Genomic DNA, 18,914 nt, shown 5'->3' with positions numbered 1-18,914 from the left:
CCTTCTCAATGGAAAAACACCAGGTTAAAGATGGATTCCAGTTCAGGTGACATGATCACATGTCATTGTAAGATCCCAAGCCTTCATTCCTCCCAGCCTGACTCACAGGAAGGCCTGGCTGCAAACAGAGCCATCCACAGTCAGTTGTCCTGGTTGATGGGAGCCATCAAGATTCCAAACCACCATTAATGGCCCACACTTTGCATAATTACAGTAGGCCCTCAGAGTTATATTTCATAATTCTAGTTTCAGGTACAAGAGTGATACATTTATACAAATAGGATGACCGCACTCAGTAGATTATAAGCTTTGTAATGATACTTTACAAGAGACCTTTTGCATGAAGCATATTTTAGTTATATTATATTCACACTCATCAACATACTTTCATAAAATCATATAGAGTGCAACGTCACGAGGGATTTTTATTTACTTCCCCCAGCATTCAAACTGATGGGGCAGGTATTTGAGTCCCGTCTCCTCTTAATGGGTGTGCGTGTAGGGCAATCAGCAAAGTCTTAGTCCTTTTGTGACAGATTTTCGTTACCAATCTGCCTGGGCCACAGTTGATCAGGCTTGGCCACAGGATCTTTTTTGGGAAGGAGATGACGAGGCACACCAAGTGTCTACATTTTAAACCTTTATTGATAAAATAATAAAATAACAGCAGAGAGTGCTGGAAACGCTCCCACATCACTGAGGGGAAGAAAGAAAGCATTAATATCCCAAGCCCTAATCCACTTTCATACTCCCACACGTACAACCCAGACTGGCCAAGTCTGGGTGTAACGTCAGAAGAAGTGGGGCGGGGAAGGTGGATGGGAGTGCTGTCTTGGGCCCAGGCCATCCAAGAATCTGCTGTGCTCTCCGAGTTGCTTTAGCTCTCAGGAGGGTTTTTAAGTCCTGGGCTCCTTGGGGTTGGGGTTCGTTCAGGGCCCTTTGTTCCTGGTGTTCTTTGTACCAGTCCAAACAGGCTTGCTGTGGCCTCCCTGGTTTCCCAAAACATCCCGGCTCTGGAGACTGTTTTCCCTTCTGTTGGCCTTTGCTGTTGCTGTTTCATTCGCTCTCATTGTTCTTGCTGTTAGCTCTGCTTAACTTATTTCTTCTCTTCTCCTGGCTGGGTGGGGGGGTTGGACTTCCCCCCTTCTGTCTTGGCAGGTAGCAGCTGGCCTTGTGCTGGAGTCAGCTTCTTATCTTCGGACTGAGCTTGCTAGCTGCAGCATTGAGTTAACCCGTTCTCTGCTTTCTTCTTTCTTCCCCCCACCACTCCTCGGCCTCTCGTAAACCTGCAAAGGAATCTTCCATTCTCCATTCACACACCTTTAACCCTCCCCAAAATGCTTTGCGATGCTTGCAATAGTGTTAGCAATATACAGTGCTGATCTACCTTCCCAGGGGACTCCCTAGGGAGAGGGGGCAATTGGGTTGTGACACTTCGATGTTTCACAATGGCTCATTTTGGTTTCTTTGGGCCTTCTTGTGTGCAGGATGAGCACTTTATGTTAATTAATGCTTCTTTCCTGGTTGGTGAGTTACAGAGGCTTACGCTGCAAACACTCAATATAACTTTATACCATGGGATACAAATGTTATAAGTGAGACTTGAAAGCTTGTCTTTGTCACCAACAGAAGTTGGTCCAATAAAAGATACACCCACTGTGTCTCACCAATACATGCAGCATCCTACAAGCATTTCATCAAGTCTAAATACATTCTTATAAACTTTACATCTATTTTAATAATGCTAACACATAGGTGAACCAGATTGGTTTCCAGCTATGCATTTGTCAGTGTTCAGTGAGACTTGGGGGCCTTGGCATAGCCTGGCACTTTTTCTGCCATCGTCAGACACATCTGTAGCTTGTAGTGTAGATGAAAACTTAGTCACAGGGATTCATTTGTATATCTTAGGGGACACCATGATTTAGATCAAGCAAAATAACCTCAATTATTAACCATGTCTATTTTATTAGAAAAGAAAACATAAAAGAACACAAGTAACAGTACACCAATGATAGACTGATTACTTGTGTTACAATCTCTTCTGTATGTGTGTTTGTGGAGAGCTTTTAACAGAGATTATAACTATGACCCTACCAAATTCATGGTCCATTCTGGTCAATTTCATGACCAGAAGGATTTTTAAAATTGCAAATTTCACAATTTCAGCGATTTAAATCTGAAATTTCATGGTGTTATAATTGTATGGGTCCTAACCCAAAAAAGAGTTTTGGGGTGGGGGTCGTAAGGTTAATGTAGGGGGAGTTGCGGTACTGCTACCCTTACTACTGCTGCTGGCGGCAGCACTGCCTTCAGAACTGGGCAGCTGGAGAGTAGCTGCTGCCGGTTGGGAGCCCAGCTCTGAAAGCAGAGCTGCCACCAGCAGCAGTAGTGCAGAAGTAAGGATGGCATGGTATAGTATTGTCACCCTCACTTCTGGGTTGCTGCCTGCAGAACTGAGCCTTCAGTCAGCAACCACCACTCTCCGGCTGCCCAGCTCTGAAGGTAGCAGCGCAGACATAAGGGTGGCACGGTATGGTATGATATTGCCACCCTTACTTCTGCACTGCTGCTGGCGGGGCGCTGCTTCAGAGCTGGGTGCCCGGCCAACATCTGCTGCTCTCCAGCTGCCCAGCTCTGAAGGCATGCAGAAGAAAGGGTGGCAATACTGTGACCCCCTGCAGCTCCCTTGGGGGTCAGGGCCCCCAATTTGAGATACTTTGGTCTCCCCTGTGAAATCTGTATAATATAGGGTAAAAGCACACAAAAGACCAGATTTCACAGGGGGAGACCAGATTTCAAGGTCTGTGATATGTTTTTCATGGCCATGAATTTGGTAGAGCCCTAATTATAACCTTGAAAATGGACTGCCTTTGGGGGGTGGGACATACTTTGGTAAGTTAAGACTAATTAATATTGTTTCCCTAAATTATTGTGAATTCAGTCTTGGTATCTTACTAGATACTTAAAAACTGCTTGGGCAAAATAGTGTATGGGCAAAATAATTTGCTTACGGGCAGGTGGGACCCTGTCTAGTTATTAATAATAACAACAACCAGTCAGTTTATAGATGGGCAACGTAAGCAATCTTAACTAAATCCTATGAAATTGAAAAGAAATATTTAAATTTGTTGCTTAAAAGAAGTCATTTAAGGAACTGTCTTGAGATGTGCCAATTATGAATATCACGAACCTTATATCCTACTGTTTTTGTTTACTAATATTTAGCCCCATCTCCTCCCAGGAATCCATGGACTAATAATCATTTGGTGATTAACAGGAGAAACTGTTGGTATTTTAAGTTACAACAGCATTTTTATATCCCAGTAAAATGATAGGACTTTGAATCTAATCCCTTGTCAGTGTCTTAGTTAACTTTTTATCACCAGTCCATGTTGAAATGTTGGGAGATTTCCTTGGTTTTGGTTTCTTCTTAGTCTTCTCCGTTTTTCTTAGCTCTTATGGCAGCTTGCTTGTAGAGCTGGACAGGATATACTGATAAGTGCTTGCTGTTTAAGCAGGATAGCAAAGGTTGTGTGTGTCTGAGAAGTGCTCACTTCAGAGATTTTATACCCTTCTTCCTAGTTCCATGAAATTATAGGAAAACACACCTCTTTCAGGCTTCTTTAGATTCAAAGCTTGTTGCTGTCACTCATTGGCTCCATTACTTGGGGATGGTTTAGGTGACACCTTCAGCTCTTGAATATGCAGTCTGTTTAATGAATGCACAATATTTCTAATTGTTTTTGTGGCAGAAAAGCATCAGACAACTTTTAAAGGTAGTTTTAACTGTCTTTTTATTCAGTCAATTTTCTGAGATATTTCTTCAATTTTAACAGTTTAACAGGAAATGAAATTCTGTTTCTGAAAAGTCCAAACACGCCTGTTCTTTATATAAAGTTTTCAGTTTTTAAAACAGTCTTTCAATATTAAATAATTATTAAAGAGAGTCATTAGTTTAAATAGTTATTTAAAAAAAGTTGTTTATTCTACATGACAGTTTTTGGTATGATTCTTCTTGTCTTCCTGAGTTGGATGAGAGTTGCTTGAGCACTGTGAGTAATTAATTTTCCTATTAATATAAATATTCTATATTTAAATATTCTTACATTAGTAATTAGTTTAGTAAAGTCATTACATTCTGTGCTGGTACATAAAGCATTTTACTATTACACAGTAATTATATTAGGAGCTTTTTGTTTAGCTAACGTATTTTCAAGTATACATTTCACAAAGGTGTTTGTCATTTCAACGTATAAGAAATAAACATAAAAGGTTTTAAACACATCCAACTACATGTTTTTCCTAGAGACTTCTCTGAATCAAGTTTTTAGAATAATTATAAAATTATTTTCATCAAAGATATTTCTAGAATTCTTTGTGTAGTTTTACCCAGATTTATTAATGCATCCTAAATTCCTTTTCACAATCAGGTCTCTTCCTAAAACATGAATGTTGTACATGGTTTGTCTTCTTGAAATAAGGATTATGTTTGTATCAAGCTGGTATTTTACAGAAAGGGAGTTGTCCTGGTCTAGATAAGACACTTTTAGGGGTTTGTCCCTTGACTAAGCTCCATAGAGTTACAATCTGTTTGTTATAGCAATTAAACTTCTATTAACTATTTTGTACAAAGCACAAATTTAAATAACGAATCCATCTTTTAAATACAGCACAAAAGAAAATGGTATAAAGATAAAGCAAGGTAAAGTTTAAAATGCAGCTACTCGTGGGGTAAAAAAACATGGGTTTACGGCTAGGGAGGGCTATCTTTTCTGACGTGCTTGTCTGTGGGTGATCGCATCAATTCTAGAATTTCTTTGGTTAACTTTAGCATTTTGCAACATAACTAGCTAAACATAATATGTGTTGTCCTATTTGCAAGTATTATGGCTGTAACATACTTGTGGCTCAGTGGTTCCCAAACTGTGGGTCATGATCTCAAATGGGGTCATGCTATTAGCATATGGGGTCATGGTGATCTCTAATGTGCCAAGGACGCCATTTTGCTCCGCTCAACGTGACCTCTCGAATATGGTGCATACAAGATCACGCTGAGAGAGGACACCATTTTGCTTTTCAAAATGGTGTTGTCCTTGCTTTCTGGGGTTCCATCAGGAAACGTAATTAAAATGGGGTTGTTCTGTCAAAAAATTGGGCGGGCCCTGTTGTAGCTATATCTTAACATTCAGTAAACAAGTTGTAACAACTTAATATTTTAAAAGTTATAATTGTATCAATATAATTTTTGCATCAACATTGAGGTCTGTCCACCACAATTGTTCAGCTTTGCTTTGGCATTAATAAAGTAGCAAGAGATCATGATCCTATGCCAATATTTAATTATTTTGATATCTTTTATAGTAATTTTGATAAATGTATTCCCAAACACTAAGAAGAACAAAAAAGGAAAATATCAAGTATTAAATCAATTTTTATTTATTTATTCTTTAGGACTTCTGCAGATGAAGGAACTGGGATGCCAGGAAAGCACCTAAGTGAAACATGAATAAGAATTGCATTAATTAAGGGCTCCTCCTGTTCTAGAGATTAACCAAAATGTATAGACCAGGGGAAACAGTGAAACGCCGACTCAATATGCATGCTCCTCCTCGGATAAGAAGCGTGGAAGTTGCAAGAGGAAGAGCTGGCTATGGGTTCACCCTTTCTGGACAAGCTCCCTGTGTTCTTAGCTGCGTTATGAAAGGAAGTCCTGCAGATTATGTGGGACTTAAAGCAGGAGATCAAATATTTGCAATTAATGAAATTAATGTAAAACAAGCTTCTCATGAAGATGTGGTGAAACTAATAGGAAAATGTTCTGGAGTCTTGCACATGGTCATTGCTGAAGGCAACAGTCATATTGACTCATGTTCTAGTGATGAAGAAGTTGGTTTTTATGATGGGAAAGGATGGCTGAAGCCAAAGCCTGACTCTAAAGCCTTGGGTATAAATAGAGCGGAGAAGGTTGTTGAAGAAATGCAGTCTGGTGGAATTTTCAACATGATCTTTGAAAATCCTAGTTTTTGTGCTGGTAATGCAGAGAATTCAGTATCAAAACAAAGATCCCTTTCTGAGACTGCTGCTACTAAATTTGAAACTGGACATGAAAGTATAAATAACAATCCTAATCTACTTTCAAAGGAAGAAATATCCAAAGTGTTGCATGATGATTCAGTTTTTCAAATTGGACTGGAAAATCCAGAAGACTTTGGGTTAGATGCAAGTATTTTAAATGTTGCTATGGTGGTAGGTTACCTAGGCTCGATTGAACTTCCTTCAACAAGCTCAAATCTGGAAAATGACAGTTTGCAGGCTATTCGGGGATGTATGAGACGCCTTCGGGCAGAACAGAAAATCCATTCATTGGTGATGATGAAGATTATGCATGACTGTATTCAGCTCTGCAGTGACAAGTCTGGTGTAGTGGCAGAATATCCTGCAGAGAAACTGGCATTTAGTGCTGTGTGCCCTGATGATAGAAGATTTTTTGGGCTAGTTACCATGCAGACAAATGATGATGCAAGCTTGGCTCAGGAAGATGAAGGGGTTCTGAGGACATCTTGTCACGTGTTCATGGTGGATCCAGAATTATTTCATCATAAAATTCACCAAGGTATAGCAAGACGTTTTGGACTGGAGTGTACGGCAGATCCAGACACAAATGGCTGTTTAGAATTTCCAACGTCATCTCTACCTGTTCTTCAATTTATCTCTGTCCTCTATAGGGATATGGGTGAGCTGATTGAGGGAATGCGAGCAAGAGCTTTTCTTGACGGCGATGCAGATGCTCATCAGAATAACAGTACAAGCAGCAACAGTGATAGTGGTATTGGAAATTTTAACCAAGAAGAAAAAAGCAATAGAGTTTTGGTGGTTGATTTAGGAGGCAATCCAAGTAAACATATTCCTAATAGTGTATGGGAAAATCCAGTTGGAAGGGGACAGAATCAACATGCTTCCCATTGGAATGGTTTCTGTCAAGAACAAGAAGGAAACACTCATTTAGAAATAATTCAGAATGACAAATCACAAAATTTAAGTAAGCACTTAAGTCCTTCAGCTCGTATTGAAGTTCCACTAGTTTCTTCTCGAAATTCAGTGCCGCCATCCAAGAAAAGTATTGTAGGCATAGGCAATCAGAGATGGTTGCCTGTACATGTCTTACAAGAATGGCAACATGGAAATGCCAGTGACCAGGAGTCTTATACAGATTCTACAGATGGCTGGTCAAGTATTAACTGTGGTACTCTTCCCCCTCCAATGAATAAGATTCCAGCTGACAGATATAGAGTTGATGGCAGCTTTGGTCAGCCCCAATTAACATCCCATACAAATGAATGGTCTAAGAATGTTTTTTGCACACACAAGAAGTTTGGCCCTCAACGCAATATTAGAAAGTCTAAAGAAGCTAAAAAGGTAAGAATGTTCATATATAGGGTACTGCAAAACACTCTGAAGTTACACTGTTACACAACTTAAGTTTTATTAAACATACGTAACTTTTGTAATTATAAAATTGTACATAGAGGTGTTAATATGGGGACCTTCTGAGCTATTCGTCTCATCCTCCTCCTTTGTCATCTCTGCAAATGCCACAAATGGGGAAGGCTTAATAATATCCTGTTGCATAAAAATATCTGTTAATTAATATGTTAATTAATTCCCAGACACAAAAGAAGTTAAGATGATGTTAAAGTTGACAGAATATTTCAGTAACTTAAGGATAAAACACTGTACAAAGAACATTTGTTGGGAAAATCCAACCTTTTTAAAAAGGAAATTCAGAGTAGAGGTAAAATTTAAATACAAACACTTGAAGAAATAGAAAGTCAAAGCTAAATTTACTTTACTATTTCAAACTTCCAGACTTTTAATAGCTTTATTTTGCTAATGACAATGTTCGTGTAAGGATTTTCACAGATGTGTGTCTATCATAATTTAATTTCTACAGAGTTTTTGTTTGGGAGTTACTTTAGTTTTTAAAATAGTCATAACATCAGACAGGAAGAGAAGGCATGGGGTGTGGAACCAACACTTGCCACTGTTTCTGCAGACTTCCTGAGATCTGCAGGAAGGGAGCCCTAATCCTGTGCACCCCTTGAGAAATTTTGCAGGGGAGCCTCTCTCATGTGAATCTAAGGAGTGTCACAGGAGTAGAGTTCTGACAGGGTATCTTACGAGGATTTTGGGGAGCTCCCCCACCCTCCGCAAGCCTTTAGGCACCCCAGGAGCTTTAGGCTACCAATGCTTATTAAACTCCTAGGAGTGACTGTGAGACTCCTAATAAGCCTAGTGAGGATTGCATGCAGGTGGGAAGCCTCTAAACTAATCTAAGGCTTTTAGGAGGCAGCGGTGTGAGGCTCTGATGAGTCCATATAGAATCTGCTTAAGGGCTGCAGTGAAAGTGAAATGGCCCCTGCTCTGCTGTTGCCCCCAGGCCTCTTTCCCCACTCTGTGCTGCCAGCATGCCACTTCTGTGCTGCCCTGCCATATCTCCTTTCTTCACTGTTCCATCAAATTTGAGGCTCTTGCATGCCCCAGGCCTCTTGTGGAATTGCTAAGGAACTGTAGGAAAAGAACACCCCAGGAGCTCTGAAAAAGTATGGGGATGCTGGGACTGACAGTTTCCATTTTCATTTTTGAAGCTGGGTCTGGCAAAACAGCAGGCTTGTATAATTGTGATGACCACCACTATTCTAACTTCAGTTTTGGTGGGAAAATACTCCTTCTTCTTTGATGCTTGCACGTGTCCATTTCAGTGTAAGTATTTGTGCGCCCACACAGTTGCCAGAAATTTTCCCATGGGAATATCCATTGGGTTGGCTCTAGCGCCTTCTGGCATTGCACACTGGTATAAGGCCCTGCTGACCCTGCCATCCTTCAGTTCCTTCTTACCGCCCATGGTAGTTGCTGGAGCCTCTCATTGCTTAGGCAATCTCATCCCTTAATGTTTTTTCTCAAATTTTAGTGTAAATTGTTACTAGTTTGTTAGTTTTAGATAGGAGCTTTGTCCTTCGTCCTGGTGCCGAGGCATGCCTCGGCTGACGGGGTTTCAACCTTGTGCTGCATGCAACAAGTCTATGCCTTTGAGCGACCTGCACTCAAGCTGTCTCATGTGCTTAGGGGAAACTCATAGGAAAGACCGTTGTCTAATTTGTAAGGCGTTTAAGCCTTGGTCCCAGAAAGACCACTTTGTTTACTTGAAGGACCTACTCATGGAGGCAGCCTTAAGACCGGCATTGGAGCCTCGATTTGACTTGGCACTGAGCACCTCAGCCTTGGTGCAGAGCGCTCCTCCATCTCTTGAGTGCTCCTTGGCACCAATTATCTTCGCTGGTGCCTAAGAAGAAACACTGCAAGCACTTGGCGAAGAGTTGGTCTCTGGTGCCTAAGGATAAGGAGGACAGGAACAGAGCAAGACCTGTGTCCGGCTGTTCTTCATCCCTGGCACTGCATCGTCAGGTGCCCACTGCCCTGGTTCAGTAGCGTTCTATCACTCCCACTCAAGACCAGCATACTGGTCAATTTGCGGTCCTATCGACCCCCGAAGGGTTTACGACTGCAAGGGATCTTATCCTGCCAGAACCGGGCTCCCCAAAGGGTCAGGCCGATGTCCCCAAGCAGCAGGGAGTTTGTGCTGGCACCTAGATTGGCATCCCGCCAGCTGTCTAAAAGGGAAGCCAGCGCTGACAGCATCAAGGTTCCCTAGGTGATCTTCTCTGGCACCTAGTGGCATGGCTCCGCCCTGGTTTCTGCGGCGCACCTCCTTGTCTTTTTCATCAGACTCAGAGGAGGAAGCATATTCCTATTGCCGAAGCGGCTGACCATGCTGCTCCCTGGGCCACTCCCACTCTTTCATGGCACCGAGCTCATTGGAACCTCTGGGTTCCTGGACGCAGTACCCATAGGGCCCAACCACCATGCAGTGGCCCTTTTAGGTTCCCACTGCTTCCAGGGACCCCTTCAAGATGATCTTTTTTGTTGTGTTGGAGGCCAGGGCACCCCCAGTACTGCACAGACACACCCCGGAACTGGACTCTAGTACCGAACATGGTACCAAACTCCAAGAGGAATACCCGCAGGCCCCTGCTGGCACCGAGGCACTGATAGAGGCTTCCCATCTGGTTTTAGCCTCCTCATTGTTCAACTCAGGCCTCTGCAAGCCTGGCTAACCACAGTCTGCTCCCCCTCTCGTCACCCCCTGGACTCGGTTCTCATAGTCCCAGCCCATGTTCTAACCTCACTACAACGGTGGCTAGACAGGAGCACACTATGTGAAGGGGTCCCTTCTCGAGACCTTGCCTATCCCTGTCGCTGTCATGCAAAGCATTGGCTGGAGGGCCCACTTAGGGCCTATCAGAACATAAGGCCTCTGGACCCAAGAAGAACTCTCCCTGCAAATCAATGTCAGGGAACTCAGGGCAGTACAGCTGCTTGACAGGCAAATCTGTTTCAGTCCTTACTGACAATACGATGGCCATGTTCTACATAAACAGGCAGAAGAGTGCACATTCTTCCTCTCTATGTTAGGAAGCAGTCTGCCTGCTTTTAAGTCTTCTTCATGTCTGCAGCTCATTCTAGTCTACCTGTTTTTAAGACAGAAAGGGCTAGCAGCCATCTCAGCTTTCCATCCCAAGGTCGACAGTCGTTAGGTCTTTTCACATGACATAGTAGTCAGGTTCCTTTAAGGGCCTGGAGAGGGTGTACCCACAGGTCAGGGATCCCACCTCTCTCTGTCAAAGTTTTCCAAGACCCCCATTTGAACCATTGGCAACATGCTCACTGCTACACCTCTCTTGGAAAATAGTGGCCATCACCTCGGCCAGACAAGTTCAGATCTCTGAAACCCTCATTTTGGAACTCCCATATATGTCTCTTTTTAAAGACAAGGTCCAGTTGAGACTGCACCAATCGTTCCTCCCAAAAGTTGTATCTCAGTTCCATTGCAGTCAAGCAGGTTTTTTTTTTTTTGCTGATGTTCTACCCTAAATCATATGCGAACAGGGAGGAACAGCGACTCCACTCATTAGATGTATGGTGTTTCCTGGCCTACTACATACAAAAGATCAAACCATTCCGCAGATCTACTCAACTGTTCAGAGCAGAAAGGATGAGAGGTTTCCCTGTTTCTGCACAAATAATCTCATTGTGGATCACTTAGTTTATCAAGACATGTTACATGCTCGCTAACATACTGCCCCCATCTAACCTGACTGCTCACTTTACAAGATCTCAAGCCTCTTCCACTGCTTTCTTAGCGCAGGTACCAATTCAGGACATATGTAGGGTGGCAACCTGGTCATGGGTTCATTTGTTCACCTTGCACTATGCCATTATACAACAGGCCAGAGATGACACTGGCTTCGGCTGGACTGTGTTACAGTCAGCCTGCCCTCTGAAGCCACCTCCGGGTCAACTTCTGAGTCACGTTGGAATGCACGTGTGCAAGCACTTGGAGAAGAAAAACTGGTTACTGATTTTTCTGTAACTGTTCTTTGAGATGTGCTGCACATGTCCATTCCAAAACCCACCCTACATCCCCTCTTTGGAGGCCGTCGGTAAGAAGAAACCGAAGAAGGGCAGGGTTGGGAGGGCCTTATACCTGTGCTATGAGCTTGTGACACCAGAGGGTGCTAGAGCTGACCCAACGGATATCACTAAGGGAAAAATTTCTGGCAACTGTGCTCAGGGCGCACAGATACCTACATTGGAATGGGCATGTGCAACACATCTCAAAGAACAACAGTTACTAGAAAGGTTAGTAACTGTTTTTCCCCCCCCATTGACAAGCCCCCGTAGCAATCAATTCAGTTTTTTCTTCCTATGAGGAAAAGGTTTAGACGGATTGTCATGAAAGGGTAAACCTACAGCATTCATTTGATGGCTATTTTAAGATCATTGGAGCAGGCATGCCATTCTTGCATTACTATTTAAAATTTTTCCTTTTAAAACTGGAATTTAACCAACTAATCTTTGGTCACTAGATCTAGTCTAGATGAGTCCAGTAAACTCAGTTTTTATCTCTTTCCTTCTTTCAATATCAAATAGCAAAAAAGGTGGTTTGTTTTTAGTGTTAATGCAGGAATGAATGCTTTATGCAATTTACTTCAAATTTTGTTTGAAAAATTCTACTGTGATAACATCCCTAACCCATGTGGATCCTAGAGGGGGTAAAAGTGGATTTATAATTTAAATGCAGTTGCAGTCATCTTTATATATTAAATCTCTTTATTCTCCTGTGAAATAGGTATCTTCTCCATTTTACAGATAGGGAAACTGAACCACAAAATGAATAGCCCAAGGCTATGCTGCAATCAATGGCAGACCTGGAAATCAAAACCCTGGTCACCCAATTTCCAGACCCATGCTTTAACCATTAACAGTTCTTTCTCTGAGATTGTCACCACCATTAGTCACATATCAGGACTGCTAGAAAGTGACATGGTGGGTGAAGTAATATATTTTATTGGACCAACTTGTGTTGGTGAGAAAGGCAAGCTTTCAAGCCACACAGAGCTCTTCTGTGTGACTCAAAAGCTTGTCTAACCAACAGCAGAACTGATCCAATAAAAAATATTACCTCACCCACCTTTTCTCTCTAATATCCTGGGACTGACACAGCTACAACTTCACTGCACATAGAAAGTGACAAGGCATTTCTAATCCATGCTTCTTCAGGAGCAAAGGATTGGGAGTTAGTCCTTACTCTAATCTACTGCATATTAGCCTATTGTGCATTGAACTGTCACTCTGAAGATCATTTTTAAATTTCAAAATATTTTAACTAAATTATTATGACAATAATTTTGGCTACTGAAAATATTGCGTGCACGCGCGCTCTCTCTCTCTTTATATATACATATGTATGAATATAAATTGGGTGAAAACTTATTGATAAAACCTCACTGAGGTTGGTAGGTGTGAGCTTACTCTTCAATTAACTTGCCTGTAAGGAGAAGCCCCCACTATGACAACAGGGGTATGTGAACCCATCTAGGAGTTTTTGTTGAATATTATTTTGAGTGGTAAGGGTGTGTGTATCTCTGGGAAGGCAGAAGACAAAACACTGAGATGGAGAGAGAGCCTGAAGGAGCCACTGAAAGCACGGTGGTTATGTCTAGAAGAAGCCTAGGGTAAGGTTTTTGGGCCCAGGGTGCAGGCTGAAAAGAATGTTCTTGGTGTTGTGAGCAAAAGAAGCTGTTTCCTGCTGTTTGATTTCCCCTGTATTCAGAGACCCAGGAATTTGTACATTTGAAAATAAACAAAAGTTCATCAAAGAAATACGTGACCATTACCAGTTTCTTCTCATAACTGGAACAACCTCCTAGACCTCAATTTTTTGGCTAGCTGCTGGTCAAAAAAGGGTAACAGTATATATGAAATCTGAGCATACTTGATTATTACTGTCTTCTAGCAAAAAATGCTGACATTATTAAACTGGTCATCAATGCTGTATTTGGTTAATGCAGTTTTGGTTGATGCATAATACTGTATTTTTAGCAGTTTTGCTCCTTTGTCTGAGTTATAACCAACAATGTAACTACTCTAACGTGGAAGCGGTCTTGAGTGGTAAAGCAAAAAAGACTTAGGTGTTCAAGTTCAGAATGGGATGGAAGTTATATGCAAAAATTCTTAATTTACTTTATATAATATCCATGAATGTTCATATCAGCTGCTGTGGTTTGCTGAAATATCTGAAAGGCAGATATTTTAGATTGCAAAGGCATTGATAGCAAAGCTGTGTGGATCTTATATTCCTTTTTTCTGTTGTGTAATTGTCCTTTTCCTTTCTTCTACACTTCTGTTTGCTCCCTTGTTGAGATTGTTACCCCTGCTATTTATAAGGTGGAATTAGTAACAGTTGGATTGCTGTTTTTCATGTAGCACAATTGAATATAATTTTTTGGAATTGTAGTGCTCTGATCTGATTTAAGATGCTAGTATCTCTAAAAACAAAATACCAAGCAAAAAACCCAACAACCAACCAAAAAACAAAACAAAAACATGTCTCCCTCCAACCCCTCCATCCCCCAAAAACAAAACCTGTGGGATCTGAAATTAATTCATACTAACGCCAATCTTCAAAAGAGGCACATCTCTAAATTAGGTTAACTTTATACTTCTTGCCAGATGAAATTAGTTACTAAATCAATTATGTCAGAAATTAGTTATACCTAATGTAAGTATAATGAATACCCTAAGTAATTTAATACCATTCTTGCAGATATATTGTAACCTTCCAATGATTATTAATTTTAAAAATGGTAAATTCTGAAACAATCATAAGTAGGCTGTGCTTTTTAAAAAAGAAATGTAATACTAGTTGCTTTTCTCTTTTAACAAGAAACTCAGTAGAATCAAGACACTGTACCCATTAGGCTACTATTGATTTTGGAGAGAACTGTGTTTACTTTGCTCAGTACTACAATTTGAAGCTCAGGTGCTAAAAATTCTTTGTTGCATCTGAAATGTGAAGGCTTTGTGGAGTGAGTGTACATGGAGGCTTCAGTTGCCAAATCAAAATGTCTGTAGAACAACTATAACAGTTAAGAAACGGACAGAAATAAAAGTATTTCTCAGCTGGGTGTGAAATAAGAGACAAGAAATGTGGGGCAGCAGCTTGATGGGCAAGGATGAAAAAATTGGTTGGAAGCAACAGAATTAATGCAGAATGGATTACAAAAACTATGTAATTGTAGTGACCACATTTTATTGAAAAGTAACCTCATTTTAAGTCAGCAGCATGGAGGTCCTAACGTACGAGATTGTATAAGTAGTTTCTGTGCTGCATAAACTCCGGCTTAGTCTAAAAAAAAAATGTTCTTTGTAATATTGCTTCCTGGTAAACTAAATATAATTGAAATTTTCTTCAATTAGTAAGCCAGAGTAATATTGGCATAGAAGTTGTTTGCTCTGCAATACTGTCACAAACACTGGGTTTCCTACAACCCTGTATTGGATATGTGCTGCCAACAGCAAGCTTCTCATTTGGAAATTTTAACTTCAGTTGGCTCCTCTTCCTCTCCTTTTGTTACAATGACCCTACCCCAGGAATGGGTGTCCCCTGATAGGTATGGTAGGTGTTTTTTTCAAAGGCTGCTGCAGAAATCCCCATTCACCAGAGCGCCACTGCAGACTGAATTAATGAACTTATATTTTATTATTTACAATTAACATCATGAATGAACTCTGGTACTGAGCTTCTGTCAGTATTCACTGTTCTTTTCGAGCCATGGAAAGTCTTATTTCATACCCCAGTTCAGGCTTCCTTTTCATAAACCTTGGAGTCTGGGGTTCTCCCACTCTGGTCTGACTACTGCCCTCTTGGCAGCCTGGACCTCTGTCATTCCTGATGGACCAGCTTTTGCGGTCTGGAAAGACCTTTCTTGGCAACTTCAGTCTGCCCAAACACAATCACCTTCAGCTGTCAGATCTTGATACACACTTCTTCCACTGCTACCTTTCAAACCAGCATCCCAGGGTGGTTCCTAGGAACCCAGCTACCCTCACAGAGTCCTTAGGTTTCAAACCACAATCTTTCTTCCAGATAACTCATGCCTAAAATAATATAAACACAACACATGCCCTAGCACTCTCCACCGATACTTCCATGTTGCTGGTGTTATCAATACAACTTTCTTGTGATATCACTGTTGTTTAAGGGATTGTACAGAAGTACTTAATTTTAATTACAAAATACTGACACAATAGTGGTTTTAGCATTCTTTTGTCACACAGTACAGCTGATACTGATATTTGTAATGATGAAAGATTATTTGTTGATATCCTTAAAGTATCCACTTTCAAAACATCTGGTACAAAAGTTTAGTTAGTGGACTGGAAGTGGGAAAACAACCACTCTTTTTTTTTTTTTTAGTGGTGTATATACTATATCATGTTATTTACATGCTTGTCCTCTCTAGTACCAGTCTGGGCAGTTAAAGATAAAGGAAAACACCATGAATTAACTAAAAATTATGGCAACATTTAAAACAAAACAAAACTTGAGGATAACAAAAGAGTTTCTCTAATTGAAATAAAATTCTGTTATTGGATTTTAATCCTGTAGTACAGACCAGGAGGTGAGATTTTACGTGTACTTTAAAACAGATATAGTAGTAATGTTAAATACCAGCAGTCTAAAATGTAATCTGTGGGAATGTATGTGTAGTTTAGGAGACAAAACTCAGCTATAGTTGGCAACCAAATGCGAAAATGTATGAACTGTTTGTATTATCTGTGGCTTATCTGAAACTGATGGCTAAGATGTCATGGTTCTTAGGTGCCTCAGCTATCTCATCTCTGCTCGTGTCAACTTCCTCACCTTGAAAGAAGAATGGACTAGTGCATTAGATGTATTATACTTCTCTTTTGCAATATATATAAATCACAAATACGAATCAAGAAAATGTTAATTTTCAGTCAATATTAAAAATGAATATGTGCTTTTGGGGCACAAAAAATACAATATTTAGTAAACCCTGTGTTTTAAGCACAATTTATATGGCTCAGAGAAGAGCTGCAAGAATGACGAGATATGGAAAATATGCCTTTTTGTGAAAACTGAAAGAGCTCGATCTATTTAGCTTATCAAAGAGAAGGTTATGAAGTGACTTGATCACAGTCTATAATTAACTACAGGGGGTAAATTTTCTGATAGTAGGAGACAGTCATAACAAGGTAGAAATTGAGGCTAGATGCATTCAAACTGGAAATAAGTTGCAAATTTTTAAAAGTTACTGTAATTAGCTGCTGGTACATATTATGAAGGAATATAGTAAATTGTCCATCACTTGGGAGCCTTTAAAATAAATGTCTTTCTAAAACATATCTCCAGTTTATTGGTTCTTAACCTTTTCCGTATGGGTCCTCTAGCCAGGACACCTATCCCCATTAGTTACATAGGAAGGATAAAGAACAGGAGTACTTGTGGCACCTTAGAGACTAACAAATTTATTAGAACATAAGCTTTCGTGGGCTACAGCCCACTTCTTCGGATGTAGCCCACGAAAGCTTATGCTCTAATAAATTTGTTAGTCTATAAGGTGCCACAAGTACTCCTGTTCTTTTTGCAAATACAGACTAACACGGCTGCTACTCTGAAACCTGTCATAGGAAGGATAGGGAGGTTCCGAATCCCTGACACTTATTCATGACAGCTTGCAGTAATCTTCGCCTCTAGAGCATCCACAAATTGTTGAGTTAGATGCAGGAACTGCTTATTGAAATTGATGGCCTCTGTTTTTAAATTTAAAAAATTAATGGAGATATTCCCATCTCCTAGAACTGGAAGGGACCTTGAAATGTCATTGAGTCCAGCCCCCTGCTTTCACTAGCAGGACCAAGTACTGATTTTGCCCCAGATCCCTAAGTGGCCCCCTCAAGGATTGAGCTCACAACGCTGGGTTTAGCAGGCCAATGCTCAAACCACTGAGCTATCCCTCTCCTCCCCTTTTGCAGACAGTCAGACTAGATGATCAAATTTGTGCTTTCTGGCTTTAAAAACTCTGAATGATTTTATTATATTTGTTCTTTGTTGTGTGCTTTGATCAAAAGTGAAATTGCTACCAATGTTGCCATTTTAATTGTTACAATTGGGTTTCAAAGTTTAACATCCCATTGAGATAAAACTGTATTTCCCCCCAAAATGTGGCCTAGCTTGGAGGAATACATCTCCAAGGGAGCCAAAAGGTGGGCAGGAGAGCTCTAAGCCAAAGGCTGTCCTAATTTGTTCCAACTCTTGAGATAAGTGTTGGAGAAGGACGAAAATTGGTGATTTCTATTGAAAAACCACATTATACATCAGTAATTTTTGTATTTGAACCAGCGTTTGGTATGTGCCATATAATTGCAATATTTTTGTATTCTTTTTTCTCAGACATCACCTCTTTGGAACTCTTTCCCTCTTCTTGTACAGCTTACTTTTTGTAATGTTAAATTTCATTTTGAAACATTTCCATCCTTTTCTTTATGTCGCTGCTTGTGATTGTAAGAGGAGATGCTATCATATCGTACCAAGATCATCAACTCTTGTTTAAGGGTTTTTTTGTTGTTGTCTCTGTTGGGTAAACACACCCAGAACTTTTGGGTAAAAAGGTACTATATGGTACTAATGTTTGGATATAGAAGGATGCATATAGCAAATACAATAAAACATAAATTTTAGGTTTGTGTTAAGCACCACAGTTTGTTAAAAAAAGATTTGTGACGGTTGACAAATGCACTTTTTGGAATATGAAAGAGAGGATGCTATGGATGAGGCAGTACCTGGGAATTTCTGTAAACTAATTAGAGCTGATGTTTTTGAGCAGGTGTTTGGTTTCTTCTGGTTCTGCATAATTGATAGGACTTCTTTAAAGCCTGGTTGACTCCAGATTAGAATGTTCTCTTGAAACAACTTCCCAATGAGATTTCTGACGGATTATCCTTCCTCTTCTCTTACTCTTCCAGCAAACTACATAGTCACATCTGTTGTAACTATACCTTACTGTGTCCTTTCCTTCCTTCCCCCTTTCAATCTAGCCCTTTCCCTACCTTGTCTCATTCCTCTGCACCCTCACTTCAAGATATGCACCTTCCCCGTTCTCCATTTACTGCAACCTCTCCCTCTGCAACACTGATGCTACACCACTCCCAGATAAACTCCCTCCCTAGTGCTCTCATAAAGACAGCCTTTTCTATACTGATACAGGCTATCACAAACTGTGACTGTACTCACCCTTCTTCAGTTATTTTGCTTTTTAACAGAAATAAATGTAACGAGAGAACCTATTCACAAAGACAAATAAACATGTTTAAATAAGAATTATCATCTGAAGCTATGTTTGGAGGGAAAGTATGATTATATTTCAGGCGGTGGTTATTTTCAGATCAGTACATATTCACCTACTGTAAGCCTTGTCTCCATTTTG

The 18,914-nt window shown here is 40.5% G+C and overlaps 1 protein-coding gene across 4 annotated transcripts in view; it reads left to right on the top strand.

Annotated features, from left to right (window-relative positions):
* RGS12 (regulator of G protein signaling 12) overlaps positions 1-18,914 on the top strand; it is a 174,837-nt gene that overhangs the window by 6,821 nt on the left and 149,102 nt on the right. For all 4 annotated transcript variants that reach the window (XM_065598272.1, XM_065598271.1, XM_065598278.1 and 1 more), the window contains exon 2: positions 5,455-7,419. In XM_065598272.1, the coding sequence (XP_065454344.1) occupies positions 5,560-7,419 (1,860 nt within the window). In that variant the 5' untranslated portion in view covers positions 5,455-5,559. The remainder of the gene's footprint in view (positions 1-5,454; positions 7,420-18,914) is intronic.

This window comes from Chrysemys picta, chromosome 5 (genome assembly GCF_011386835.1).
Source record: "Chrysemys picta bellii isolate R12L10 chromosome 5, ASM1138683v2, whole genome shotgun sequence".
Taxonomy (NCBI): domain Eukaryota; kingdom Metazoa; phylum Chordata; order Testudines; family Emydidae; genus Chrysemys; species Chrysemys picta.
The sequence above is the reverse complement of the archived record's forward strand: the minus strand, read 5'-3'. Positions and strand labels throughout refer to the sequence as shown.